Below are 23,534 nucleotides of genomic sequence, written 5' to 3'. Positions count from 1 at the left end.
CCTTTTACCACAATTTCCGGCGCATCGTGAAACGTATTCCTTATTGAAAAAAACATGCTGACAGTTTTACTAAAATTTAATGTCAAGCATGATTGTACCATCCAATCTAAGATTTTTTCTATCGCTCACTGGAGCACAGCTGCTGCTTTTTGACCTGATTTTGCATGGACATATATCACCGCGTCATCGGCATACATTTGTATATGAACGTTAGGACAGATAGCTGGAAGATCATTTATAAAAACACTGAACAATAGAGGGCCCAGAATGGAGCCTTGTGGCACCCCAACTGGGCAGTCCAAAAAAGAAGACATAGTGCTCTTAATTCTTGTGCAGTGCTTCCTATTCTCTAAATATGATTTAAACCATCGTAATGTCTTGTTAGAAATATTATGATTGGACAATTTAGATAGCAGGATGTTATGGTTTACCGTGTCGAAAGCTCTTTTCAGGTCTAAAAATATGGCACCCACCACCCCCCCTTTATCCAACCCGGCTTTAAGTTGTTCAACAAAATAACAAAGTGCCGTTTCAGTTGAATGATGTTTTCTAAAACCAAACTGAAGTGGATTCAGGGGGTACTCTCCATAATTCAAATGATCCATCAGTTGTCTGGCCACTACTTTCTCAACTAACTTCGATATTACAGGTAGGATACTCACTGGTCTGTAGTTGGCCAGCTCAGCTTTATCTCCTCCCTTATGCAAAGGTGTAATCACTGCCTTTTTTAGACAGTCAGGGAAGACCGCTTCTCTGATGGATTGATTGATTAGCTGAGTAATAGGTCGACATAGGGTGGCAGCATTCCTTTTAATCGTACACGAATCTAAACCACAACAATCCTGTGACTTTGAATTTTTAAGTCCTAATTTTGAGGACTTCTTGCTCCGTGACCTCACTTAAGTGAAGCACTTGTTTAGTTGAATCTACATATTTCGTTTCCATTTTTCTATAACCAAAAACAACAACCAAATCGTTAATAGAATCTTTAAAAAAAACTATGAAAAGCACTAGCTACCTTTGATTCTTCTTGCGTTAATACATTGTTTATTTTCATTTCATAACATTTCTGAGATGTTTTTTTCCGAGAAATAGTATCAATGTGCTTCCAGACTAAGTGATTATTTCCTTTAGCTTGTGTTATCAAATCAATAAAAAAAGTTTGCTTTCGAAGTCCTTAGTTCTTTCACTACTTTATTCCGATAATCCTTAAATAGACGCATATCATTTTCAATGTTTGATTTTAAGGCTTTTTTAAACAGGTAATCTCTTCTCCTCATCAATTTCCAAATTTCTTTTGTCAACCAGGGTAAATGTGCCTTTTTGCACAAGTTAACACATTTTTTAGCAAATTTCACCTTGATGTTGTTAATTAGATCTAAAAAACTCCCACAGAAGGAGCCTATTTCATCATCCAGTCTACCTTCTCTAACTCTTGGTCAAAATGTGCCAAATCTTTATTAGGTATTTTTAAAAGTGTCTCTTTCTTATTTATTCTGAATATAAATCTACTTTTGTTTAATTTCCGTGCTATCAGAATCAAATTATGATCTGACATACCTGTAATGAAATTGAAAGATTTTATTATTCTGTCAGATTTATTTGAAAATACCAGGTCGATTTGTGTTTTAGAAGTTTTGGTTATCCTTGTCGGTCCTTTTATTAACTGTTCCAAGTTATAAAGACCTGTTATTTCCTTTAACCTTTTCCTACTGTTATTATCTCACCAATTTACATTAAAAACCCCTAGTACAATTACTTCTTTACCAAGGGTATGTAGATATTTTAAAATCTCCTTAAATGATATATAAAATGTATCATCAGCAGAAGGTGGTCTATAAACACCAACTAAAATGAATGACATCTGGGGTGACACATTTATGGTTAAAGCAATACATTCCATCTCTACATCCAGTTTATCTTGCAGATTTATCTGTTGGCATTGTAAATACTCTTTAACATAGAAAAGTACTCCACCACCTCCTCCAGTAGACCTATCCCTTCTAAATATGCTATAGCCCGGAAAGCAGAAGGCTGCCTGAGGAGATGTCTTTGTTAACCAGGTCTCCGAAAGACAAATAAAATCCAAGTTTGATTCAGTGAGTAGTTTTTCCACCAGCTCGGTTTTAGAGGAAATACTCCTAACATTTAAATGTCCCCCCAGCAGACCTTTAGGTTTCGATTTAACGTCCCAGATAACTTTAGCGTGGTTGAGTGTATGAAGAAGTGTCAAATCATACCTCCTTGATTGTAGTTTAGACTGAGGCAAGTTACTTCTCTTATATCGCAAATTAATCCGTTCCGTGGCATTCAACCGCCACATGCTCCCCAAGGCTCAATGTCGTTCTCCCTCTGCTCCTCGGCTACTCTTTCCCAACTGATCCAACTCCAAACTCGACTGATCATTTGTTGCTCCTTCGTTCATTGCTCCTTCGCACCATTTCTCCTCATGTATGGCACTTTCCGCTGTACACATAACCTGCCCAGAGAACCCAAAACAGAGTCACCATATACCGGTTGGCTTGGTAGATCCAGGTGAAAATGATCTGAGACACTCGCAGCACACACAGAGTCGCCACAGCCCCTCATTTCGTCAGATTCTCCGATATTGAAGATGGGGCCTGGGCATTGATGAACGTCTCCCGATAATAGGAGACACAGGATAATGATTAGCATTTCGCCTTGCGATCTGCGCTCAGACTGTCTTTTGAGACTTTTTTTAAATGAGGTCGTGAGGCTGGGAAACACGAATGTAGCAGCCACAATGGTCTTTCCGTAGCCAAAGTGCTTTCCCCCAAACCTGATGGCAACATTTGCCTCCACCGGGTTTCCATCTATATTTAATTCAGGTGCCCTGCTCGTTCCTCAAACTGTGGAACTGATAATGTCGAAATAAACGCATAAAGCAGGAATGGCCCCAGCACACCAAACCTGCTGCACCTGCCTGCCGCCATGTTCTCAAGCATCAAAATCATATTAAACAAAGTTGGAGTGCTACAGTAATGTAATGTATTCTACACACATTCATTCTTCTGGGTTTGATAGGGTGAGGTTTCCATTGTTAAATTAATGTTAGTTGAGGAAAGAAAGAAAGAAACAGACAAACAGAATCGTCAGATTTAAAGTAAGATTTTCACATCTTTTTTTTTTTTTTTTTAAAAAGCCCCTGTAAATGTATGGGTTTCTTTTTAAAAAATAAGAAAAAATTAACCAGGCTGACGACAGTAAATGAAAGCAGTTGGGATCCAGTTTTAGAACATAAATTACCAGCAGTCTAAGCCAAAGACAAAGAAAATTATAAATAATATTATCCTGGTACAAGTGCATTATTTGTATTGTTATGATTTCATCCATTGTCTGTGTTGGCTCAAAGTTAAGCACGAAAGTTCGTTATTGACTTTGGAAATTGTAGTCAAAATAGCAAAATAATTTCAAACTTAAAGTCCACTGATATGTTTAAAGTGCTTTAGATGAAACAGCTACTGAGCTTGCATGTCAACGAATCCAACTCAATGACAACTAGGGTTGCACGGTATCGATAAAATGTTATATTGCGATATTGATTATGAATATTGCGATATCGATTTTAATTTATATAATTTAACATGTCGATTTATAAGTTATGGGAAAATGCATCAAAATAGATTAATAACAAATAAAACAAGTTTTCTTACAACACAAGGTTTATTTCAACTGACGGTCATATTGGACTGGTACAACATGAATAAATAAATAACGACCATGTCTACAAACAGGACATATTTTCTTTCACTTCTCTGATTCGTTCCATTTTGTTGTCTCTATCTATTTCTTCACTTACACTGTCAGTCAAAATATGCACACACATCACATGGTACGCTCCATAGGGTTTGTCACGTAGTGACATGTGCAAGTGGCACGGTAACTGGCCAGTGAAACATGATCATTATAGCGTTTTAAGTGGGCTCTAAATTGAACACAAGTAAGCCACACAGCCAATGGACGGGACGCATCGCTCCACAAAATAAACAAAATATTGCATTCATACTTATATACTCATACACTTTCGATATAATATCACACAATGTGATATCGCGATAACGTTAAGTCAATATATCATGCATCCCTAATGACAACAGAGGAAATTGTTTGGATTGTTGTCAAAAAACTAAATGAAAATAAATCAACTGAATGCAGTGCACAGTGTCTGATTCCTGGATGTTGTGCGTTAGTTGGCTCACCCTCTGCAGACACTTGACTGCTGCTATTTTCCATATGTTTGCAACTAGCTGCAGGTGGGCTGTAGCACAAGCCAAACGCTGAAGCACATAATAGTGAAATCTTTCCACGTAATGACTCATGTGTTATCACAGACACAGGCTGGTCTGCCATGCTAATTACAGTAAATTACTCTTCAATCCTACTTGTTGATTCTGAACACATTCAAGCTGCTAAAGGATTACAATCACACAGGATGTCACGGGTGGTTGGACTGCCAAAGCTGCACTCGTAAATAATAGAACATGGAAATAATTTGTATTACTATGTACTGACAGGTCATGACAACTGCACTCACATCAAAACAAAGGAGGCTTCCAGAAGTTTTATTCTGATTTCTATGCGCTGTAGGGTGTATCTGTCTGGGCATGTGTGTGTGTGTGTGTGTGTGTGTGTGTGTGTGTGTGTGTGTGTGTGTGTGTGTGTGTGACCTGCAGATGGCTGCAGTGTCAGTAGAAAGCTGATTTACCGAGAGCCTGTTAAGATATGTAGTACTGATATGGCAGCTGGCCTGCCACCACTGAAATGACTGGTTTTTAGTGTGTCTCACGGTGATGGAGTAGGTTGCCGTAGTGATAAGTGGGTTGCCCTGGTGATAAGCATTCTGCTGCCGGACAGAAGAGGTGGAAGAGGGGGGGAGGGGGTCGATAAGGAATCTGTCCAGTTTTATCTGCAGTAGCTGTCAACACCCATTTCTTCTACCCTCTTCTTTTTGTTCTCCTTTTCTCTTCTGCTCTTCTCTTGGTTCTCATCTTGTCTCTGCTTCTTTTCTTTTCTTTTTGTTCTTTTCTTTTTCTTTCCCTCCTCTTTTCTTTTTGTTCTGTCTTCTTATCTTCCTGTTTCTCTTCTCCTCATTTTGTTCTCATCTTTTCTTTTTCTCATCTCCTCTCTTCATTTTCTCTTGTTTTTGTTTGTTTTCTCTTCTCTATTCTTGGTTCACGTCTTGTCTCCTATTTTCATTTTCTTCTCTTTGTTCTCATCTTCCTCTCTTCTTTTATTGTTCTTGTTGTCTTCTCTTCACTTTTTACTTCTTTAGGTTCTCGTCTTGTCTCCTTGTCTTCTTTTTCTCCTGTCCTCTTCTATTTGTTCTCTTCCTCTTCCCTTCTGTTATTTCTTTTTTTATTGGACAGGGGATGAGGGTGGCAAGACTCTGATTGAGTCTGATTGGTCATACTCAGGTCACCTCCTGGTCAGCACTGTATACACACACGCACGCACACACGCACACGCACACGCACACGCACACACACACACCAGTGTCTTTGCTTTGAATGAGACTTCAGATTGTGTCCAATCAATTTAGTACTTGGGCTGCTGAAGACATGCACTAGTAATCAGTGTGACCATCACTGTGTTTGAACTCTGTCTCTTTGTCAGACTGTTTGATTGGGGTGAGTGTGCTGTAAATGAAAGCAAAAGAGAGAGAGAGAGAAAGAAAGAAGGTGATTGAATTCGAGGTCTTTTCTTTGTGTCCTTTCTTTTCTTTGTCTGTAGTGGGTGTGTGTTTGCTTGCTCTTCCACTCTTACTGTCGAGGTTGTTACGTGCCTTGTGTTTCAACAGAAAAGACAAGAGTTGGCTGTGAATCCTAAGTTTGCTTCCTCCCTTTTCTCTCCCCTCTCCTCCTTCCCACTATGTGGTTGTATGTAGAGGTTCCCATGGCAACGTTGACCCCATCCAAAGTGAGACTAAGGGAGGGGAAGAACATGGATCTGTCCTGTACGACCTCTGGGGTGCCCTCACCTGAGCTGATATGGAACATGGTGTTGGTCTCCAACTATGAGGTCAGACCACACACACGGAAACAGAAACTCACATATGTTTGGATTATGCATATCATATCACATATCATATTACTTGCCTTAAGTATGAATGATTTTAGAGCTGAAAAGTTTGAGTTTTTTCAGGCATAAGAAATACTAAAGAAAAATGGGAAAATCAATAATGAAAATAAAATAAATTACTAAATACTTCACTGATCCTTGATACCATAGACATTTGGTATCGGAGCTCCGCAGATACATGCACACTTTGAATTTTGTAATCAAAATAGTAAAACTCCCCCATAACTAAATTATCTTTTTAAGATATTTACTTAATTTTGAATTATGCTATACTTACAGTAAATCCCACTGACACAGTGTTTTACTATGATTCAGACCACCTGAGCAACAGATACTGTCACCGATTTATTTTGATTTATTTTGATTTATTTTGATTTATTTTGATTTATTTTGCCTTATTTGATTTAAAGAGCCATGAATGTGATGATTTCACTGGTATGATCAGCTAAAACCAATGCTTCTCATGCTTTGCCAAATATCCCAAACATTACAAGTTGTACATTATAGAAAATAGCAGAATCTTCGTGCTAATATATGGATGTGTGTGCTTGCTTAGATTGAGACATCGGGCCAGATTTCGTGGCTTCGACTGTCCAACCTGTCGTCGCTGGACCACAACAGCAAGATCAGCTGCACAGCTGAGAACATTGTTGGAGAGAAAGAGTCCTCGCTGCTGCTGGATATACTCTGTACGTTTGCCCTCTGGCAAGCAGCCCTAATTCAATGTAGATTACTGTGTCAAAGTGTCTGTCAGTGCAGTAGACAACTGTGTTTTTGTATGCTTCACTAGTTTTACCTCTGAATTGCTCTTTGTACTTATCTTACTTTCTGTCTTTACAGTTTGTATCTCACACTGTTGCTCTTAAACTTGCTTTTCTCTCTACTACACTCAGTTCCTCCCAAAATCACTAAACTGAGTGATGCAATCCCTGACCATCACTGGTGCATCCCCTTCAGCGTGGCAGGTAGGACAGACATCCACACAATGTCCTTTAAAGTCCAAAGTTTGGACACACCTTCTCATTCAATGTGTTTCTTTTTTTTCCATGACTATTTACATTGTAGATTCTCACTGAAGGCATCAAAACTATGAATGAACACATATGGAATTATGTACTTAACAAATAAGTGTGAAATAACTGAAAACATGTCTTATATTTTAGATTCTTCAAAGTAGCCACCCGTTGCTTTTTTTGATAACTCTGCAAACCCTTGGTGTTCTCTCAAAAATGGTTTTCACTTCACAGGTGTGCTTTGTCAGGGTTAATTAGTGGAGTTTTTTCCCTTATTAATAAGAAAACTACTTTGGCTACTTTGAAGAATCTAAAATATAAGACATGTTTTCAGTTATTTCACACTTTTTTGTTAAGTACATAATTCCATATGTGTTCATTCATAGTTTTGATGCCTTCAGTGAGAATTTACAATGTAAATAGTCATGAAAATAAAAGGAAACACATTTGAATGAGAAGGTGTGTCCAAACTTTTGGCCTGTGCTGTACATTGCTGTATATTTTCTGTTATTAGGCATGACATACTTTGCCTAAACATCACATTATATTTTAATCACATTATATTAATCTACATTGACTACATTAGCAAAGAAGATAGACTGATAATTAAATAAACTGAAACCAAAACAAATTACGGAGTCTCTTGTATTGTTGTTCATGACCTTTCTAGGAAACCCGGCGCCGCACCTACAATGGTTTCTGGATGGTGAAGCGGTGACTGAGGGGGCCTACATCATGACCATGATCCATGACGTCACAGAGAGAGAGTACCACGGCTGCCTGCAGCTAGACAGCCCCACACACCTTAACAATGGGCGCTACACGCTATTGGCTGAAAACGAATACGGAACAGACCAAAAGGACGTTGAGGCTCACTTCATGGGCAAGCCCTGGGATGGTGAGGAGTGACAATCAAACCTTTGCTTTCATTACAAAGTGTTAAATTAATAACTTGACAGAACTATTCATCAACTATAATCAGCAACTATTTTTCTAATCAATTGGTTATATATATATATATATATATATATATATATATATATATATATATATTTTTTTATGTAGTTTTTCAAGCAGAAATCCCATGTTTCATCTTCTCAAATGAGCCAATTTGCCGCTTCTTTTTTTCTTATGTGATTATTATGGGATTTTGGACTGTTGGTTGAACAATACAAGCAATTTAAAAAATGTCACCTTGGTCTTCAGGAAGTTGTGGTGGGGATTGTCCACCATTTTCTTTATTTTTTTATTGATTAATCTTTTAATTGTAATATAACAACACCACTTTTGTCATAATGTTTTTTGTTAAACTGGTATACTGATGTAACTTTCAAACATTTCCTAGCCTGGAGTACACATTTTTTCTTTTCTTTTTGCTTGCAGCTCTTAAAGGGGTGGTAGAATGCAAAACTGAGTTTACCTTGTCATAGTTGAATAACGACAGTTTGGTGGGTAAAATAGGCATAGATAGAACCTCAAAGTCCCATTGACACCTCTTTCCACTGCAAATCTCACAATTTAAAACTGCCTCTAAAAACGGGCGAATCTCAACAAAGGTCATAGTTGACGTCAACTCAGTGGCTGTACCTTATTTGGCTCTAGTCTGTACCTTTGTCACGCCCCAAAATTTACATACAGTCAACTGGTCTGAGACCAGCTGGTGTTGTGAATTTAGGTCGCGCAGATCTCAGAAACTTCATATACTGTTCTGCTATTTCATTACTAAATTCACTTCTGAGGCTTTTTTATGTGAGAAATCAACTATGTAGAGCTCAAATATGGGTCGTTTTACGAAAAGCTGGCTGGAGTTCTCTCAGGAGACTTGCAGACAAGAGGCGTTTAGTTCCCTGATTGTTTGTGGTTTTTTGAAGTTATAATGCTCCACAAGAGATTGCGGGTGTAACAAGCTCACTGACTGTGGCCTCGGAGCAGGCAGAGGGGAGGGAGAGCAGCGACTGACAGGGCAGAAAGATACCCGTCTCTCTTTGACAGTCTTGTAAATAAATTATAACATGTATATTAGAGCTGTCTTTCTCTATAATACCATTCAAATTTAATTTGTTGTGGGGGGGGAGAGGGGACTTCTGACTATTGTCTGAAGAAGACTCCCCTTTAGACTTTTAAAGCACCATCCTTTCTGACAGTTTTTTTTTGTCTGAAAAATGGGATGTCATAATGGCAAGGTACACTTTAGTGTCTGCAATTAGTGGTAGTCACCAGATTTGAAGGAGGAGCTGTTATTATTTGATTGAACACGGAACGTGGAAGAGTTTTGCATATTAAATTATAGAGAGTCGACAGATGACATGGTGAAACATACATGGGGATGAATATATTTTATGAAGATGCAGAAAGGTGGTTGTGTGCATAAGGGTAAAAACATTGGAATAAAGCACTAAAAACTTTATTGAACTTAAAACGGCAACATGTCTACAACACCCCTGTGTATATCATGCTAACATATAGGTCATACTCTGAAATATAGCAGACTGATCTCATAAAGTAGCATATGTATGACACGCCAATTCGTATGCCGTTTTTGCGTGTTATCAAAATGCATAATCGCTTTTTAGCATGTTTATCAACGCTGTTTGGCCGCCATTGACCTACATTACGTGTGAATTTTCAAGTAGCGAGTAGTATGAAAGGACGTAAGTCCGCAGATGGGTAAAACACAGGACTTTCACCCAGGAGAACCGGGATTGCGTCCCGCATGTGGCGTTATTTTTTTTTTTTAAGCCTTCACCAATGTTTCTTTCCTAAACCCAACGGTTTACTGTCTTCCTAAGCGTGTGACATTGGTCACCGTCATGTTTTTGTTGTTTTTTTGTTGTTTTTTTGTGTTACTAAAGCCTTTCCCAATGTTCTTTTCCTAAACCCAACCTTTTTTTTTTTTTTTTATGCGTGTGACGTTGTTCTCGCAATAGTATGGCACGTTCTTGCGATAAGACGTGTGTATGTTTACGTCCGCTGTAGTGCTATACAGCATAGACATACACGTGGAAAGCTCAAAATGCGTACAGATAACACGCCATTTGGCTTTAGAAAAGTGCCGTGTATGTTTACGCAAAGTCATGATGCCATGTTGAATTTAGCTTTACTAGTGTGCAGATACTGTCCATAAAATATTTGGTAAAAGTGAATATTTAATTCAATGTAATCTGTTTGCTAATGTGCAGGAACGGAGAAGGAGCCTTACTATTATGGTGAGTGAAATAGATATTAATTACTACACATTTTTATCTAATGTAAAAGTGTTAACACATCCAGTTAAAATTCATAGTGTGTTCATAGTGTCAGACAGTACGTATATGCACATAATATTTCTCCCTATTCCAAAAAAGACAATATTGCGACTAAGCTGTTTATATGGCTAATGAAAATAAAATATCCCCCTATTATTAAAGTTGTCATATTCTGAATAATTGTGGAATAATAGTGTGCATGTAACATACTCAGTGTTTTCAGATCAATGTTTTTTTTTTCTGTTTAACATTTCATGATTTTCATCTTCATGAATTAACACAAATTACATTTTAGATATCTGTCTCTCTCTTTTTTTCTCTCAAGTTGCTGAGGGTGCGTTACATACCTACACATCCTTGCAGATAGGGATTAGGGTTGTTATGTCTTTTTCCCACGCTGTGGCCCTGATGTTGCTATAATTTCTTTCTGACGTTAAATTATGTTCATTTGCATGTTAAATATATGTTGTTTGTTAGTTTGTGTATTGTGTTTGTGTAATGGATATGTTTTTGAAACAAGTTTAGAAAACAGGCATGACTGACAACATTTTTTGTGAAGTGCATGTCAAATAATTTACAGCTTAAGTATGTTGTTATGCTTGGGACCTAATTTGTCTCTGTTGTCTCTTTTCTTTCTTGCGGTTTGTCCAACACCTCCTCCCTCCATGCAGATCTAACCCCAGGTACTGCCACGCCTTTTATCTGCTCATTCCCAATCACAAACATTGCTAAGAGTATCTCAGATAATGACACTGAGGTTGCAGGACTGTGACAGACATTGATGCTAACGTTAGCCTAGTCTCTGGCATCATAGCAGGGAGGAATGGCTCTCAAACAGTGGCAAAATACTACACAGTTATTGAGGCTTTTTAAAACAATCTGTAACCCCACATAATAATGTTGTGTAAAATGCTGCTGGAAATAAGGCTGGGTTTAGGTTTCTGTAGATAGAAGTTAGCTGACCATGCTGACGTTTGCTAAGCGTTAAACTTTTATTTTTTGCTCTTGTATCTTTTGGTTTTGGAAAAGTATAACTCTTATTACCGGCCTGTGTACAGCGCATCAACATTTGGAGAAATTCAAAGCTTGACAGGCTGTTATAGTGCCTAGTTACGGACAGCTGCTAAGCTGTCTTTGTGCAAAGTAAACGTGAAAGTGCAAAATACTAACCGCTTTGAACTAAATTCACCCACTTAACAAGCTGTTCATTGTTTGACAGAAGCAGATGACCAATAAATCCTATTGATTTAAAATGTTTGAAAGTTTATGTTGCTATTACATACAACACAATCCACTCAGCCACAAATCACTTATTGTGTGTGTCTCTCTCTCTATCAACAGAGGGCCCCACTGTAGACCCTCCTGAAGACAGAGTCGCTGTAAGTCACGTATTACTGTTGACCTTCTTTGCTGATTGCCTCAGTCAGTTGTTGACTGTTTGTGCCTGTTTTTTTGTTGGTTTATTTGTGTTACCTGTCAAGAAATACCTGAGATGGATCTATTTTTTCATGTTAGAAGTAAATGAATGAACTCACCATGATACAAAGATACAGCAGTACTTTGGAAAATCTGCCTGGTCTATACCTTCTGGTTTGGTGTGTGGTGTGTAAATTGTGTCTTCAGTATGGGAGTTTTACAACTCATTGTTTTCTCATTGTGCAGGTTTACGTGGTGGTGGGCATTGCTGCGGTCGCCTTCACTGGTTTCCTTCTAATGTTGGTTATTCTCAAGTTTGGAGGAAACTCTAAGTTTGGCATCAAAGGTAAGACTCTTCACTTCTATCTGCACTGGTGATTTCCATTATGTGGGAGAGGATAAACAACACAGAATACATTAAAAACAAATGATGGTGATTTGTTGTTTGTGGATGTCTAGATCAATGATTTGAGCTATTAAGTGTAACATGGATGGCTTCATGGAGACATCAAAAACACATTTTAAAATATTTGCCCCAAAAATACCCAAAAACTAAAATGGAACCTGATATCACTTCCACATTGACTTTTATTTTATGCAGGTTAGCAGGAGACAACTAAATCTAATTTGTTAATGTTTAGTCACATTTTTGAGGAGGTGCATGCCAACTGTGCATAACATAGCCTTGGAACCCATGCATGTAGCTCCTTAACACATGAGTATACATCCAGCTTCAGCATCACACTTCTACACATTTCAGGGGACATATTGGACATTTTCCTTGCAGTGGTTATTTCAGCTCAAAAGGTGATAATCTAGGGCCTAAATCCAATACGGCATAGCTTCATGTTTGTATGATGTTCGGATGAAAAAAAGAAAAAATAATTTATGGGCTTGTGATTTGTTCGTGGTTGCACACTAGATCTCATTTAATATGCAAACCATAATGTGTTCATGAATCCATCCAGTTCAGGTGGGATCAGCTGCTGTTTGAAGCAGGTTCACCGGGTCTTAGTGCTGCTGGGAAAATAACATGCATGTCGACTAAACTGAGCTCCGGTAGGATCTGTCATCTTGATGTGAAACTACTGTGGTAGCCATTGTTAAAGCATTATTTTGCCACCCAGTTTTCAAAAAGCATTTTCAGAACGATGTGTGACTTCTGCAATGTCTACAAGTGTAACTAATCTATTTTCTCTTATTTATCATACTGACTTACTAGAACTGATTTGTCTCTGTTTTGCTCATTTTGACGCTTGGCTGATATTTTCTTATTTGGTGTATACTAACCGCTGAACAACACCTCCATCAGTCCTTCCTTTTAGACATACAGTACATAATGATAGTAATGCTGTTTTCCGAATGTAAATATGTTCAATGCATCTGCAGCTAAAGAGCTGTAAGCAGACAGATGCTCATCTTTTATTTCCACTGGCTTATTCATTGTTGATTCAAGTTGAGAAGATTTAGCTATGTGAAGGTCCCAAAATACATTAGCTTGATGTATTTTGTGCGTTTCATTCAGTTGACTTTAATTTAGTTCAGTTTGGTAGAAAAAGTGTAATTCATTCACGAGAAGCAAGCCAAGAATTCAACACTCTGAGGAACTCAATTTGTGCAGTGTAAAGTTTTAGGAATAAATAACTTTTTATTTATTATTATTTATATATTAGCATTTGATGCAGTGAAAGTCCACATTTGACATTCAAATTAACAAACCAAAAAGTGAATGCAAGAATAGAGACGGACGTAATAAATGTGTGTACCTGTGTGTGTGACTCTCAGTTGTACTGTTTGGCATTGACTGATTTATGGCACCCCAGAGAGGAGGGGTGCAAGACAGATGGAGCAGCTAGCATATACAGTACATCGTGTGTGTGTGTGTGTGTGTGTGTGTGTGTGTGTATTTATGGTCTTGTGTGCGGTTTCTTCTTTCTCCAGTAGAGGTGAATGAGGTTGCTCTAAAGAAAATGATCTCTCTAATGCCTCTTAGCACCCCCTATATATCAGTATTTGTGAGTATGCTTCCATTCATGTGTAGGATGTTAGGTCACATTACCGTTTTGCCCTTCTGATTGCTCCCCTTGAGTCTTTACCCTTCCCTCTTTCCACTGCCGACTTCCTCTCCCCATGCGGCCCCGTTCTCATGCTTCACATGCACCCAGATGTATGTGCCCTGCAGCATGTTGACATTGAGTGTGTGGAGAGATAGTGGTGTCAGTATGAAGAACAGAGTCAGACACTGAGCTGTGAGTAATTTAGGCCTGGGCGATATGGAGGAACTCAAATATCACCATCACTTGACCAAATACCTCAATGTCGACAATATTGTAGGTTTGACAATTGGTGCTTTAACAAAATTTTATTTATATAATGAGATTTTTGATAAATAATCAGAAATGTTGATTTAATGACTGGTAGAGTGGGTAGAGGCATTTAATAGAACAACTACAACAGTCAGTTAAGTTCAGAAAATGACATCACTTTACTGTAATGTGGCCTTTAAAACCAGGAAAAGAACACTTAATATCAGCCATATTACGATATTACAATATCCAAAATCTAAGACAATATCTAGTCTCATATTACGATATCAATATAATATCGATACAGTATATTGCCCAGCACTAGCGTAATCCACAGCAGCAGTTATGCCCGCATACCGCTGTTTGTTTGAAACCTCCACATGCTTCCTATACCGGACCGCTGACCAACGTTCATCTCAACAACCACAACAATATAACCACAGATGGCATCACACTATCAGCGCTAATCGAAAACAAACTAAATTTTTTTCATGGCATCATGGTTTTCCGAATCATAAACACGTGCTCGCAGATTTACATACACACCCCCACATGAACACAGTTAGTGCTGACGATAATGATGAACTTGTGATCACAAAGTGTGAAGAGAGCGTGTCAGGCCTACCATATTGAACAGGTGTGCATGAGAAAAGCACAACTTGCTTCGCTGACTCTGGATGAATCGCTGCCCGTCTCTTTCTGGCAGTTAAAAGCTGTGGCTGGTTTATATTATTTATATTGACTGCATTATTGTGCTCCTCTCTCATCAATAACACATGGGCAACATTTGGTACAGGTTGCTTCTCACAATCTCCTCGCTGTATCTTGACACTCACAGGATGGATATTTTATATACTGTATATACAGTAGTTGTGTGTGTTCTTGTGTTGGCAGATGTAAGATTATCCACATGGGTGGTGATTGTGTTGAAAGAGTGAATGCAGAGTTAGCGTGGCTGAAATACTGGAAATCTTGTTTGTCTTTGCTTTTGTTAAACTTGAAATATTGGATTTTTTGGCCACTTGCACAACAAGCTGTACACACAACACTGACATATTATCGGCTTGTTAGGTGCTAAATGCTCCACTATGTTCATCAGCTGGTGTCTAACTTTGCCTATACGACAGAAAACAGCTGCTGCAGCTGGAAATAACACTGAGGAGAGCAGTGAGAATCAACCAAAACAGTAAAGAGAAACTGTAAAAAAAAATAGTAAAATAGACGTGTTGCTTGAATCAATATACATAGCACAGCCAATACGACCTGAGACCACAGAATTGATAGGCTGCTTAAAAGTAAAAAGGTATTAAAGTATTTGGATTTAAACCGGAGAGACTTAAACTGACTGAGACTGAAATTGCACTCATACTTTATAGTGGGCAGAATCACTTAAAATACAACTTGATAACAAATTAGGCTAAAACAATTTAATCAATACAACCTTCCATTTAGGAGGCAACGTGATATCATGACTTCGTGTAAACATACACCCCCACTTTCTTAAGCCAAGTGGCGTGTTATCTGTACGCATTTTGAGCTATCCGTGTGTATGTCTAAGCTGTATACAGTGGACGTAAACATACACGCCACTTTCTAAAGCCAAGTGGCATGCTATCTGCACGCATTTTGAGCGCCATATACAGTGGACGGGTTGGGTTTAGGACAAGAAGAACAGGGTTGGTTTTAGGGCTGTGTATTGGCAAGAATTTGGCGATACGATACGTATCACGATACATGGGTCACGATTCAATATATTGCAATATATTTCGATACTGTGCATAAGGTGATATATTGGGATTTTTTTAAAGTATAATTTTAGAAAAAATCTAAAAAAAAAGACATGATGTTCATAAAAGTCAAAGAAGTTTACTTTAGGTAAACAATTCAGTACACAGAAAATTAAACTGCCAGTTTGGGATTGTGGTTCACAGGTTCTTAGTGAGCTCATTTTGATATGCTAACGTATGCTAAGGACACTAGTGGTGTGTCTCAGCATAGACATCTAGCGGTAGGGGGTTTAAACACAACATAAACGTGAACCATTGTCTTACATGAATATTTTTGAACGTTTAAAAAAAATAAATAGATATTGCCTTTTTGAAAATCAAGTATTGAAAAATAATATATCGCGATACTCAAGTGTATTGATTTTTTCTTACACCCCTAGTTGGCTTTTGTAAAAAGAAGAAAGCAAGACGCTGGACACAAAGGAAACGTGACACGCGGGACACGATCCCCGGTCTCCTGGGTAAAAGTCCTGTGTTTGACCCATCCGCCACCGCGACCAACCTCCCTATGCAGATTTTTGCCCTGTCATACTACTCGCTACGGCGTAAATTCACACGCAATCGCAAGGTAATGTAAGTCAATGGAGGCCAAACGGTGTGGATAAACATGCTAAAAAGCGAGTATGCGCCTTGATAACACGCCAATAATGGCATTCGAATTGGCGTGTCATACATACACCACTTCATGAGATCAGTCTGTAGGAGGAAGCAACTACGCTGCCTGAGTGTGGGCCCAAAACACCACACCAAAGCTGCATTTCACCTAACAAAAATTTGGAGTTGTATCCTGGATGAGTCCCCTTTGCCACAAATTGGCTCACAAGGAAGGTCATCTTGTGAAGTTCAAGTGCCAGCAGCTGTTATTTACACTTAAGTTCATAGATGAGTGAAATATGTTAGTTACGTTTCATATATTTAGGAAGTCTTTTTGAAAGAGATTTAGAGAAATGTATAGGCCTGTTGAAAGCCTGACCGCATTCACTAAATTACACATAGCAACCCTCCCAATCTGACTACTGACTCCTGGATAAGAAAGCAGATCGGACAGTGCAGGGAGAGAGGGAAGGATGAACTTTAGCAGCATATATACATGTTCGTGCCCTCAAAGCACCTGTAGGGAGGAAAGCGTCAACATAAACCTGAGTTATCATGGAGGAACGACACGGAAATGTCAAGACAGGAAAAAAAAAGAGTGATTGAAAGTGAAAAAGTAAAGGTAAAGTGGAGAAAGTGAGAGACCGACGTAGAGGAAGAAAGAGCGAATGCTAACGTTAACATATGACAAGAGAGAGAAAAAGCAGAGAGAAAGCCAGCGAGGAAGTGAAAGAGAGAGAAAGGAGGAAGAAGAGCTAGAAAGCATATGTTAAAAACTGAGATAGAGCCAGGCTAAAAGGAAAAGAAAAACAGAGAGGAAGAGAGAGATGGAAGTAGAGAGTCCTCTCTTGTCCACTTATCAATGATTCATCATTAGTGCAGGTTTCAGTTTTCTCCTTGTTTGGTGGAGTTACACGCCTCCATCTCTTCCTTTCTCTCTCTCTCCCTTATGCACACACAGCTCCTCACTGCTGATCGATCGATATGACACCCTCAAGGTCAGCAAAACGTCATTCTGGGCCAAACAGAGCATGCTCAGCGAACACACCACCACCTCCTCCTCACCCTCCTCTTTTTCTTCTTCCTCTCCCTGCAGAAAAGCAGCTTTTGCCTCCAGCTCTTGAGGTGTTTGACGAAAGCAGCTCTCCCACAAAACTTTTGCAAAGGAAGCAAAAACTGAATGAGTTAAACAACAAAGTGAAGAGGCTGAAAAAAGCTATGATTCTGTATTTAGTCTAGAGCCGAGTATCGAACCTCAACACTTTTAGAGCATTGATTGTAATGTGTCGGCACCATAGACTGTACATAAAGATGGACTACGTATCTCCACTTCCTCCCACTGAACAAAAGAGAAACCAAAATGTCTTGAACACGGGCCATCTTGTAAATTTGGTGCCAGAGTCTGAGCATTAGTGATTGGGCAGTGGCGCCGCGATATCAAAGTCCCTCCGATACATCTGCACGACCAATTGCGAGTCTATCGCAGCTGTTGATCATGACATTTTTATAGCATCAAATAACTAATAAAAAACTTATCAGAAATATAAACACTTGAACAACCATCAGCGTGATAAGAACTACCTAAAATGACAGAAATCATCTTTGGGAAAAATTTATTTGAGGTCTACATAGATTTTTTTGTTTGGCCCATGCCCCATCCGCTAACATGGACGGGTCGGGATTTATGACCTATAATGCCGCCAGCCAACAGGGGGCAATCAAAATGTTTTGGCCTCACCTACGTATACAGTCTATGCGTCAACCCTTGGTCGGCACCACTGTAGTATCAGTATCTGGTCAGATTCTTAGTCTTATTTTTTGATCAAATATATCTTTGTATTTTATTATGTAAGTTATTGTATGTCTGCTTTGTGTTAAGACAAAATTGGTCTATGGTGGTCTATAGCTATACTAGCGGCTTATGCACAGCAGTGCTTTAAGATTAATGCTAACGTCAGCATGCTAACATGCTTACAATAATAATGCTAGCATGTTGATATTGAGCAGGTATATGTTTTAGTTGAAGTGTTAGCATGCTAACGTGCATATTAGCAATATACACAGTTGTACAGCTGAGGCTGAAGAGAATGTTGTTAGCTTTTTGCAGGAATGCTTGTACAAAATTCCAAGTCTATCCATCCAATAGCTGTCGACATCAAAAACAGAGATCACCAAAAACAGAGATCACCAAAGTCAGTAAAAATTATCTAGTGGGAATCATGAATGTTTGTACAACATTTCATGGCAATCCATCTTATAGTCGTCGATATTTCAGTCTAGACCAAAGTGTTGGGCCAACAGACATATCTAAGGTGGAAGGATTAAGTCAACTGCACCTAGACAGTGGAATCATAATATAAAACAGAGAACAAATATAATGTAATACTTTAATTTTTTAAATTAAAAACAAGAAAGACTAGACCCTGTGAACCCGTGCCATGCTTCCTGTTCATTACATGCTAGAATAGGCACAAGCCCCACGTGACCCTCCGGATATAGAACATAAACGATGGCCATGGCTCTTTTGGCGTTTATTATTTCATTTGGTGTCCTGGATCATGTTTTTTTAAGGTACAGATTTGTTTGTTTGCAGATTTTCGTGTTGGGGGGAAGAGATACGACTAAATGCCTATGGCAAATCCTAAGGGCAGTGATTGTTTGAAGTGCTCTGAAAATGGAAAGTGCTCTTTTCCAAAGTGAAACGTTGCCTGAAGACCTTGTCTGTGAGCTTGCCTGACTGCAGCTTTTCTTTCTCTACACACTGCACTTTATAAGTGATCGTTTTTAGTGCTTTTTCACATTTATTTTTTTCATCTTGAAAAACAAAATATGCTTTTACTATAATGTCCCAGGTGCACTTTTTGCTATTAACTACAAACTTTGTCTGATGTCTTTACTGCTGACAGACATGGTGTCTTCTTGATGGGATATTTTTCTGAAGTTGCAGCAAAATTCACTAAAATTTTGTTTAAATAAAAAAAATTATTAATTAACAAAATAGACATACAGACAATATATAAAGACAATAAACCATAAACATATGTATAAATGACAACACCATAAGCCCATCATTCACGTCTCTCCCCAGCACAAAGCTTCTTAGGAACCCTCCCAAAAGCTCAGGTACTTCCCCATTTACTATTGTTGACCTCCAAATCTTGACATTTTTTTCAAACGCCGCCACCATAGCCATCTCACAAGAGGAATACAACTTTTATTGTTTCACAACGGTTACGTTCTAAAGCACAAAAAACACACACACACACACACACACACACACACACACACACACACACACACACACACACACACACACACACACACACACACACACACACACAAGAAGGTGCCGCATTGCCTAAATTTTGTGTGAACGCAGAGCTTCATCCTGTCTGTGTGTGGGTCGATGACTGAGGTAAGTGCCAAAGCAGTGGTTGGGAATAAGAACGGGCTGCACAACCTGCACACTGTTATTGGCTGGGGGTTACAGACCCTCATCAGGGCCCAAAGGCTCTTTGCCGACGCCCATCTTTATCAGGCGACTCCATTGTGCAACTGTACATAATTTCCTGTCTTGTATTGGTCAGCCTGACCCTTACAGAGTAGTAAAAAATTAGATAGTTAAAACTGGGAGTGCATTGTGGGAACAGTATACAATATGTGAAGGGCACAGATGAAAATTATTACAGAGCAACTGAGTAGTTATAATTTGTTTCCATTTTGAAATACGAAGGCTTTTTAAATTTGATTATTCTCCACTTCAAAATGGAAGCACTTTGAAATGTTCAGTGTGACCTTGTTTGATTTTCCCCATTGACAACCCCCATACATATCAGAGAACATAAAGGGACTTTAAATGGTCACATAAAGAAACCAGGGGGTTGTGAAGCTTACTCAGCACACACACTAACTACATATGTATCTACATATTTAGGACATAACAGATACTGTCTGGGAGGTGAGGTTTTCTGGCGGCAGCTGTAATTTATTAATGGAAATCATTTCCCTTTAATGTTATTTTCAGATGGCTGAGCACAGACCAAACTAGAAAGAATAGTTTTGACTGCCATGTAATTTCCACATAAACATTAACATAATTTGCCACAAAAAGAGCTCATATTTAATTGTTGGAAAGTATCTTATTAAAAAAACATCATATGGCTGTTGCTCAAGTATATCCTAATATTCTCAGTACTCTAATACCGTTGATGCCACTGTTTCCTCTAAACACCACTTAACTCAGCCATCCACCAAACCAAGAGAAGGATTTAATCTGTGAGAAGAGAAAAAAATAATTAAAAAACATTTGTAATTCAATTTTCAGATTCTGCCAATGCCTATATAGAGGCCATCGGTTAGCACATATAGGCAGAGCCTTAAACAGTATATTATCACATGCGAAGCCTTCAGCTAAAAAACTTTTTCGTCACAATGGAGCTTTAATGGTTATGAAGAAACAAAATATACTGAATAAAATGTACTGGGGAGATACTTACACTGTGTATGAAAGCATTTGAGTTGTGTTTGTCAGAGATGGGACAAAGTCATCGATTTTGTTTTTATGTCATGTCTATTCTCTAGTCTCATGTCTTGGCTTTAAGGTCTCAAGTCACTTGCAAGTCCTAAACTTTGTGTTTCAAGTCCTAAACAAGTCATTATGTGCCTAACCAAATGTAATGCCATTTAGAATTTTCTACTTTCTATATTTTATAACATTTAAAATAAAAAATTATGATCAGGTTTGCCTTGGAGTTTGACAGAATGTTATCAAATGTGAATCTAGTTTTGAATCCCATATTGCATCTGTTTGTCTTCAGCTTTTAACATTTGCAACAAAAGTTAAGAATAATAAACAAAGATTTACATGAGATCCATACTTTTTCTTGCTGATAAGGCCAAAACAATGCACCTTTTTGGGGCAGCGTATTGTTTGGTCACAACCCGCAGATTAACCTGAAAATGAGACAAGCTGATGATTTTGTATAAATAATAAGAATGTGCAAAGTAACTAGCAACTAAAGCTTTAGTTTAGTGCAGTAAAAGTTCAATATTTCCCTTTGAGTAGAAGTATAAAGTAAGATGAAATAGAGATATTCAAGTAAAGTACAACTACATCAATACTGTACTTAAGTAAAATTCTTGGTAAAGTAAGTTACTTTTCCAACACTCCAGCACGGCTGCTATCAGATTCATAACACATCTGTTGCCAAGAAAATTAAGATTTGATTCCCTGCTCATTTTTTACTTTTTGGGCTTGTGGAGGATATCCAGTAATTTCAAGTCAAAAGTAAGTAAAGTTTATTTGTATAGCACTTATCACAGACAGAGTCACAAAGTGCTTCACAGGCAAAATAAATGCATACATTAAAACAGATCAATAGTCATAAAAAGCACAATAAATCATAGTAAAACACAAAAGCATGTGGCTAAATGAACCCCTGATTTAAAAGATGTGTCTTTAGCTGTTTTTTTTTTAAAGATTTCATCAGATGAAGTCACTCTTAAACCATGTGGCAATGCGTTCCACAGTCTAGGAGCGAATGTTTCAAAATCTGTCACTTTTTGTTTTCAGCTTAGTGTGAGGAACAGCCAGTAAGCCCTGATCTCAAAGATCTGCTGACAACATAAGGGTGCAGCAGATCACTTATGTAAGCTGGTGCCTGACCGTTGATGGCTCTGTAGGTTAGGCCTGCACGATTCGGGGAAAAGTATGAATCATGATTTTTTTAGCTTAGAATTGATATCACGATTCTTTGCTATGATTTTCACTACCAAAAATAGTGACATATAACCAGAGCTGTATAGTAACGAAGTAGACATACTTCACTACTCTACTTAAGTAGGCTACTAAAAGGCTGTATCTGTACTCTACTGGAGTATTATTTTTTTTCTCCTACTTACACTTTTACATATTTCCGATGAATGAAATACTTTTACTCCGATAAATTTTTTATGTGCTGCATCGTTAGCCTACTCGTTACTGTTGTGAATGCCTCACGCTACGGAGACTGTGTAGGTTACAGTGTTTGTGGTTACGGCTACGTTAGTTACGTACGATAATAATCAATATTAAACGTCATTTATGTAAGAAATCCCCGAGATCGCGTTGTGTTTCTTTTCATTACGGTTGCCTGTTCAGAAGTCAGAGACGATTTAAGTTTGTACTCTTTCTATTTAGCTATTGTTGCAGCAGATGAATTTATTCCTGAGTTGTTTCAGTCTGCAATGAGTTCTGAAAGTTAACCGTTTTACCCTGTGATGTGAAGCTGCTAGTTTATCTGTATGTTGCTAGCTTACTAACTTTCCTGTTCATCACACGTTACTAGCTAGTGTGCGATACGTTTTTTGGGACTTTAATCGTTACTGTGCTGAGAGGATGTTCATTTTACTTGCACAGTGTGATAATTGTACATTTTATTTCAGTATTTGTTAATATTTGTTATTTTTAATATAATATAATATATTTAATATTAATTAAGTCCTTTGGCTACAGCCTTAGGCTAAACATTTGACATAATATAAACCAGTGGTTCCCAACCTTTTTTCCTTGGCGCCCCCCTACTCATGTCTAAGAAAAGCTGAGCCCCCCCCCCCCAAAACTGAAGTTGAGGTAACTCTCGAGATAGAGCCTCTCTTTCTTTTTTGATACAGAGGAGTTATCAGCACTGTTTCTCCGGCATGTTTCATTCATAAGATTGTGATGCCGTGGCGGCAGGAAAATTGAGGATACAAGAAAATATATATTTTTCATACAGACTTTTGTATACATTAGATATTCTAGTGTATTATAATTTGTTTAACATGTGCAAAACATTTTTTTTTTACCTCAACCTCAAACCAGATAAAGACTCGCGCCCCCCCTGTGATCTTTGCCGCCCCCCCTGGGGGTGCCCGGACCCCAGGTTGGGAACCACTGATATAAACAATATGATATTCAAACTTTTGACTGCTTTCTTTAATAACTACATAACACAATACTTGTACTTTTACTTTCAGTACTTGAGTAGCACATTTTAAAATAAACTACTTGCAATACTTAAGTACAAAAAATGTCTAATACTTTAGTACTTCTAC

At 38.2% G+C, this 23,534-nt stretch overlaps 1 protein-coding gene across 1 annotated transcript in view; it reads left to right on the top strand.

The window, feature by feature from the left end:
• The window catches only part of ntrk2a (neurotrophic tyrosine kinase, receptor, type 2a), a 98,929-nt gene that overhangs the window by 13,876 nt on the left and 61,519 nt on the right, over positions 1–23,534 (top strand). Inside the window, exons 6-13 of the mRNA XM_028579131.1 lie at positions 5,906–6,039; positions 6,656–6,788; positions 6,993–7,064; positions 7,783–8,010; positions 8,691–8,695; positions 10,303–10,318; positions 11,699–11,736; positions 12,020–12,119. Of these exons, the coding sequence (XP_028434932.1) occupies positions 5,906–6,039; positions 6,656–6,788; positions 6,993–7,064; positions 7,783–8,010; positions 8,691–8,695; positions 10,303–10,318; positions 11,699–11,736; positions 12,020–12,119 (726 nt within the window). The remainder of the gene's footprint in view (positions 1–5,905; positions 6,040–6,655; positions 6,789–6,992; positions 7,065–7,782; positions 8,011–8,690; positions 8,696–10,302; positions 10,319–11,698; positions 11,737–12,019; positions 12,120–23,534) is intronic.

The sequence above is a fragment of the Perca flavescens genome, chromosome 5, assembly GCF_004354835.1.
Source record: "Perca flavescens isolate YP-PL-M2 chromosome 5, PFLA_1.0, whole genome shotgun sequence".
Classification (NCBI taxonomy): Eukaryota; Metazoa; Chordata; class Actinopteri; order Perciformes; family Percidae; genus Perca; species Perca flavescens.
The sequence above is the reverse complement of the archived record's forward strand: the minus strand, read 5'-3'. Positions and strand labels throughout refer to the sequence as shown.